Source organism: Oratosquilla oratoria, unplaced genomic scaffold, assembly GCF_046742065.1.
Source record: "Oratosquilla oratoria isolate Oo_2021 unplaced genomic scaffold, ASM4674206v1 SCAFFOLD108, whole genome shotgun sequence".
Taxonomy (NCBI): Eukaryota; Metazoa; Arthropoda; class Malacostraca; order Stomatopoda; family Squillidae; genus Oratosquilla; species Oratosquilla oratoria.
In genome coordinates this window covers 547,187-554,935 of record NW_027467465.1, presented here as the reverse complement: position 1 = coordinate 554,935, position 7,749 = coordinate 547,187, and the positions used below count along the sequence as shown (strand labels likewise).

Here is a 7,749-nt window from a genome sequence, read left to right as displayed (position 1 = left end):
AACCCTACAGAGTGAGAAAGAGTAAGGAAAGGGAGGAAAATGTTGAACCTTCCTTGATCTGAGTTACAGTGAGCGTTGAAATTAATTTCAACATGGTAAAATTCTTGACCATCATGACTATAGATTAGCTTAAGTTGAATAGGAAAAGTCATGTCCATTTCGACCTGTGTTTTTTTTTCCAAGGTCAAGGCATTTTATTTATGTAATACCTAGCACTTTGCGCCAAACTTAAACTGTACTATTTAAAACTGATTTTCCTCTTCTCATTACACTAAATGATTGTAGTTTCTTAACTAATTTATACTCATTTTAACTAACACTAGACTCCCTAAGTCTAAAGTTCTTTTGTGTTTTACTTGGGGGTGGAACATCAGGTAAGTCATCTTTAAACTCAAGCCAAGTGAAGTTGATAAGAGGTTGGCTGTGGCTCATGAGAAGGACTGGGTGGTGTTTTTTTTTTTTTTTTTTTTTTTTTTTTTTTTTTTAAGAAACCTGGAAGGAGGGTGGTGCCGTGAGGCGTTAGAAGACCATTGAAGCTCGGAGGTATGGGGCTGCCGAGGCCTGATGATCCTCGGGGAGCCACCCTCCGTATCATAAGACACGTCCCCTTGTCCTCCAAGAGGCCCGGGTTCTTACCACGGACGACTTGAGGACGTATGGGGAACGGAGTACGAGTGGAAAAGGTCAAAGTCTACGCCTAGGGCCTGACAAAGAAAGTTATAAGGCGTTAAAGGACCATTATTGGTCGAAGGTATGGGGCTGCCGAGGCCTGATGACCCTCGGGGCGTCACCCTCCGTATCATAGGACACGTCCCCTTGTCCTCCGAGAGGCCCGGATTCTTACCACGGACGACTCGAAGACGTATGGGGAACGGATTACGAGTGGAAAAGGTCAAAGTCTACGCCTAGGGCCTGACAAAGGGAGCCATTAAGGCGTTAGAGGTCCATTATTGGTCGGTTGTATGGGGCTGCCGAGAGGCCTGATGACCCTCGGGGGCACCCCCTCCGTACCATAGGACACGTCCCCCTGTCTTCCGAGAGGCCCGGGTTCTTACCGCGGACGACCCGAAGACGTATGGGGAACGGATTACGATCGTACAAGGTCAAAGTCTACGCCTAGGGCCTGACGAAGCAAGCTATGAGGCTGTTAGAGGACCATTGATGACCGGAGGTTTGGGGCTGCCGAGAGGCCTGATGACCCTGGGGGGCGCCACACTCCGTACCATAAGACACGTCCTCCTGTCTTCAAAGAGGCCCGGGTTCTTACCACGGACGGCCTGGAGACGGGGACGTATTGCGATCGTATATGGTCAAAGTCTACGCCTAGGGCCTGATACAAACCGTGAGGCAATAGAGGACCGATGATGGTCGGAGGTATGGCGCTGCCGAGAGGCCCGATGACCCTGGGGGGCGCCACACTCCGTACCATAAGACACGTCCCCCTGTCTTCAAAGAGGCCCGGGTTCTTACCACGGACGGCCTGGAGACGGGGACGTATTGCGATCGTATATGGTCAAAGTCTACGCCTAGGGCCTGAAACAAACCGTGAGGCAATAGAGGACCGATGATGGTCGGAGGTATGGCGCTGCCGAGAGGCCTGATGACCCTGGGGGACGCCACACTCCGTACCATAAGACACGTCCCCTGTCCTCCGAGAGGACCCGGGTTGTTTACCAGGGACGGCTCGAAGACGGGGACGGATTGTGCTCGTATAAAATCAAAGTCGAAGAATGGGACAAACCAGCAGCCAAGCGGAAAGCGATAAAACTAACAGACGATTAACCAGCAGGAAACGGGACCGCCTGCTCCCATGTGGGCAGCTTTTTAACCACACCGTCCCTTTTCCGCGATCTACGTGACGCGACGCCCGGCTCGAGCTAGCCGGGTAAGAAGGGAGGGGATAGGGAGGGGGAGGTGGGGTCGACAATGCGCATGCCTGCACAGAGCCGGGAATTTTAAATTTCCGATGATTTTGGCGGAAAATTCAAACCACACTCAACCTTCGGGAAATGGCCATATGACCAGGAGTGTGTTATGGGATTATCGCTATAGCTTCGCTGTGCAGGTTTCTTTCAGCCGATAATGGCATATTGAAGAAAAGTACAGAAAATAAAACTGCTAAAATTCGTAGGTCCTGTTTTTATCAAGCGTTTCATCGCCTTTCTCGCTTGTCTCTTCCACTCTCCTCTTCTTTCGTACTCTTTATTTTAACATACTTATAAATATCTACATCAATAATATTCATCTTGCTGTTTTCATATCACTATTTACCAACGAAGCCTTCTTTCTTCTCGCATGCCATAGAAAACGAATCTCGAGCGTTGATGACGTCATGTCGCTTCTCTCTGACCACAAGATGCCGCGCTGGAGAATTAGCAGGTACGTTCAGCCTCAAAACGAATCGATTTATCTTTTGTCAAGTATTGAAGGTGTATTTTTGCTTCTGTATCATTTAACAGTATTATGGGCAATAACATAAGGCCACAAAAATACGGGCTGATTATCTTACCCGTAGGAGTTTTCGTTGAAGTCTCTGCAGTATCGATATGAAATATATATGGTACTAATTACATTTACTAAGTACACGGCGCCGTGGTGTGATGGCACACACGGATGACACCGTATCTGCAGATCCGAGTTCGAATCTCGGCGGCGCCGTGCTTTTGATTTTTTTCTCTGTTTTTCATGTCGCGGTGATCCAGTGGTTAGGATCACTGGGCTGCGTCCCGAGGGTCCCGAGTTCGAAACCCGGGAGTTGCCATTCCACTTTCAATGGAAGCTCGCCTTGGTAGACGTCACTGGAACTCTTGTTCTTTGAATTAATATTCATTGCCAAATTTATCTGATAAAGGTATTCGTATCAAAATGCATATATTCACTCCATGAAATAACAGTGCAATTAACGACGAAGAGTGAGGAAAAATACATGAAAGATATGTATGATCGTATTTCCGTTGAGGCTGGTCAGAGGCAAGCGACATGACGTCACAAATTATCTGCCATCGTTTTCTATTGAGTTTATAGTCCAGAAGCATTAGCCATAATATTGGCAAAAAGTGGAAAACCATTTTACGAAGCGGATTTCTTCACCACGGTCCAAGAATATAATGCACTTAACATGCCAAAAGTTTTAACTCAAAAATCTCGTCTAAAGTATAGGTCACCTTTATTATGACGTTTTCATGGGTGTCCTGAAAGCTGGTGCAGTAAATCCGTATACTTATATATATATATATATATATATATATATTATATATGTATATACATATGAATATATATATATATATGTATATACATATGAATATATGTATATATATATACATATATATATATAACATGAATATATACATATATATACATATATATATATATATATATATATGCAAAGAAATCACAAAACACGTGATAAAATATTTTTGCAGAAACCACCGGGAAATTGAAAAAACAGATACCGAACGTTTTCGTCTATTTAGACATTTTCAAAGGTACAAAAAAGCAATACAGAAAGAAACAATAAATACATAAGAAGACAAGGATACTCGGAGAGGTCCCATGTTACATTTTATCACACAATTTTGTCAATAATAAAATTGTCCAATTTAAATAAACCCAAACTCAAGTTCATGTTATTTCCAAAATTTCTTTTTATAAAGACTGGGGAAATTCTAAAATAATTACTTCTTGTAATAATATTATAGAAAGAAATATTATTGAATCTTGTTTTATAAAATTAAATTTTGTAATAACATGAACTTGAGTTTGGGTTTATTTAAATTGGACAATTTTATCATTGACAAAATTGTGTGTGATAAAATGTAACATGGGACCTCTCCGAGTATCCTTGTCTTCTTATGTATTTATTGTTTCTTTCTGTATTGCTTTTTTGTACCTTTGAAAATGTCTAAATAGACGAAAACGTTCGGTATCTGTTTTTTTTCAATTTCCCGGTGGTTTCTGCAAATATATATATATATATATATCAAGGACTACTATTACACAGGACGTGCGCACCCAGATCCCTTGGTCCGCTAGCGGAGGCCATTGCTTTCTTTGTAACCTAACATTTTATATTGGACAAATATATCAAAACTAGAAACCTAACATTGTATATAGGACAAATATATCAACTACTGACTTATTCAATACAGTATAAGTTAATATAAACTTTTATAGTGAAATAAGAAACTATTTCTAAGGCACTGTTATGCTTTGAAATGCCAATTTTAGCCGGATCTAACAGGTATTATTGAATGAGGTTAGTGGACACCAGCGTTGGCGATTTTTTTTTCTTAAAAAAAAAATATATAATCTTTTTTTATTCTTTTATTTAGATCAGATCTATTTAACTTAGATAGATTTTTTTTTTTAGATTTTAAATATTATGGGATTGCTATCTGATATGCGATCTGATCTGGGTGCGCACGTCCTGTGTAATAGTAGTCCTTGATATATATATATATATATATATATATATATATATATATATATATATATATATATATATATATATATATATATATATATATATATATATGAGAGAGATGTGGGTGGGGAAGGGCAAACGAAGATGTGTTAGGAATAGTTTATTGCCCTAACGTTGCGACCAACTTGGTCTTAAGAAGACCAAGTTGGTCGCAACGTTAGGGCAATAAACTATTCCTAACACATCTTCGTTTGCCCTTCCCCACCCACATTCTCTCTCATTTGTCTAAAATAATCTTAAATATGTACATATGTATATGTATATATATATGTATATATATACATACATATATATATATATATATACAGGGTGCGGCAAAATTATGGCAACTCGTTCATTTGCATATAATTTTATTGAAACAAAGAAATTTTAAAGAACGACAACAAATAACATCAATATGGACCTTTGGCACTATCATATTCAAGCGGTTTCAAAGTGGCCTCCTTTGGCGGCGATACAAAGCCTCAAACGCTTCTTGAAATTTTCGGCGATGGGCCGCAGCTCCTCCGGCGTGATTCTGTCCCACTCCCGGCGCAACGATTGTTTCAGCGACTCCAAACGTTTGTGGGGCTTAGCACAGGCCCTGGCCTCCAAAATCGACCATACGCTGTAGTCCATCGGGTTTAGATCCGGAGAGTACGGCGCCCATTCCGCAGATGTGATGAAACCCGGAAAATGGGCTTTGCACCACTCCTGAGTCGTTTTCGCCCTGTGGGCCGAGCGGAATCCTGCTGGAACGTCCATTCCGCATCGCCAAAGTGCTGCTGGGTCCACGGAAGTACCACGGCCTCGAGGATGTCGCGTCGGTACACGTCCTTGTCGATTTTGACCCCCTGTTCCACGAAAACCAGGGGTGTCTTGCCGCTCGCGCAAATTCCGCCCCATACCATGACGGACTGCGGATTTTGGCGGTGTTCGATGATGGCCGAGGTGCCGGGAGCCTCTGCGGACCAGCTCCTGTCGTTTTGGCGGTTGTGTGCTTGTTCCACGGTGAACAGCTTCTCATCCGTGAAGACGATCCGCTCCCACTGCTGACCTGCGGCCCGGCGAATGAGCTGGCGACATCGTTGCAGCCGTACGCGCTTGTTTTCGTCCGTCAGGAGCTGAGCTTTTTGGATCTTGTAGGGCTTGAGTTCGAGCTCCTGTTTCGCCATTCGTCGCACTGATCGGTCGCTGATGCCAGTTTCACGGGCGATTTTCCTCATGGAGACCCTCGAATTTCGCTGGACTCGCTTCTTGATGATCTGCCTGTTCCTGGGAGTGTTGACGGTGCGTTTTCTTCCTCTTCCTGGACGGTCGCCTTCATGACCAAGCTCCTTGAACCGCTTGACTGCTTTTGAAATGACATCTTTACGAACACCGAGCAAACGAACAATGTCACATTGACGTTTTCCTTGACGATGCAGCTCCAAAATTGCGTTACGTTTGTTTGCCATTCTGAAAAAAAATAGGAATTAAGCGTTACAAACTTGAGATAAACATAACTAGCACAAAAAAGTACGGAGAATTCAGTATAACAAAAATTATTTGGCTGCAATAAAATATGTTCGCGGTAGGACAAATTTAATTTGGTTGCCATAATTCTGCCGCACCCGATATATATATATTTCACTCTGCCTCTCTGTCTGTCTCTTTGTCTGAGGGCAGGCAGAAAAGCAATAACAAATTGGCACAGAAATGCAAACAGGCAAAAACAGGTTGGCAGACCCACACACAGGCAGGCAGGCAGGCAGGCAGAGGCTGGCAGTAACAGGCAGGTAGGTACAGGCAGGCACATGCAGGCAGGTACAGTAAGGGAAGCAAATGCAGGCCAGCAGGGCAAGCAAATGCAGGCAGACACAGGCAGCCAGGCACAGGCGGGTGGGCACGCACAGGAAGGCTTAAAGGCACAGGCAGGCAGGCAGGCAGGCAGGCAGGCACAGAGAATCAGATACAGGCAGGCATATAGGCTGGAGGGTAGGCTGTCAGGCAAAGGAAGAGGACGCAGGCAGCAGGCATAGGGTGGCAGGCGAAGCCATGCAGGCAGGTACAAGCAGGGAGGTACAGGCTGGGAGGCAGGCGAGAGGCACAGGCAGCCAACAGGCAAAGACACAAAGACAAAGGCAGGTAGGCACAAACACGCAGGCGAGGCAGGAAGACAGAGACAGGCAGGCAGGCACGGGTAGGGAGGCATGCACAGGCAGGCGGGCAGGCACAATCAGGTAAGCACAGGTAGGCAGGTAGGCAGGCACGGGCAGGCAGGCAGGCATACACAGACAGGCACAAGCAAGATGGCAGGCACGGGCTGGTAGGCGCAGGCAACCAAGCACAGATAGGAAAGCACAGGCAGCCATGTAAGCAAGTGACAAGCGCCGCCTTGCCCTCCCTCTTGAGGCCCTCCACATCAAATACAGCCAGCCCACACTGAACACCCAGCAGGGATCCCCCCCACCTTGATCCTTCCCAGCCTCAAACCGTTCGGAATCTGCCAAACCAGACGCCCCACCCAGCTACGACACAAATTAGCCCCGCCTGTCATGAGCAGTCACTCCGGACGCGACGGACACCCAGGCCACAGTAACGGTCAAAAGGAGTGTCAAGCCTTTCCCAGTGGTCACAGTTCCCCCCTCCCCCCCTCCCACGTATCCTTCCCCAGTATTCAAACGTATCCTTTCCCAGTTTCAGACCAGAGCAACGGTCAACCTCTTTGTGATCTTTCCCAGTGTTTTCTTTCTGACTATGTAATCACCCATTTCTCTGTTCTTGTTACAATTGAAAAAGCTAATTGCCATTTGCGAAACGTCTTGTATCATGTTCCACCCATTAGATGGCTTCTATCGGCAACTTAGTTTTTTCTTTACCTCTCCATGTCTAGAGAAATCTTCATCGGAAACTCACCAGAGCTCAATTTGCTGTTGCATACAATTCAATATGCCTTAAACAAAATATCTTCCCGCGTTACACCAATCTATGTACTTGCGACGTGACTTTTTATATAAAGATCCAATATATTTCTTGGGGTTTTGGCATGCTAAAATGTATTGTATTCTTGGCGTATAGTGAAAAATTCCGCTTTATGAAATTATTTTCCTCCTTTTGCCAACATCATGGATTATACTCATGAACTACTTAGGGGCTGCAACAACCTGCACACTATTAACACCACTACAGCGTCCAACCTTGGTATGTGGTTTTATTACCCTTCGGGGTACCTAATGGCCATTACTAAAGATAATTAATAAAGGTAATTATTATTATTATCATTATTATTACTATTATTATTATTA

General features: G+C 44.3%; 1 protein-coding gene across 1 annotated transcript; it reads right to left on the bottom strand.

The window, feature by feature from the left end:
* Positions 1–5,106: 5,106 nt before the first annotated feature.
* LOC143022518 (uncharacterized) lies at positions 5,107–7,331 on the bottom strand. Its single transcript, XM_076180769.1, has 2 exons — positions 7,324–7,331; positions 5,107–5,920 (listed from the first exon to the last, which is right to left on the bottom strand). The coding sequence occupies exons 1-2, from the start codon at positions 7,329–7,331 to the stop codon at positions 5,107–5,109; spliced, it is 822 nt and encodes a 273-aa protein (XP_076036884.1).
* Positions 7,332–7,749: the final 418 nt, after the last annotated feature.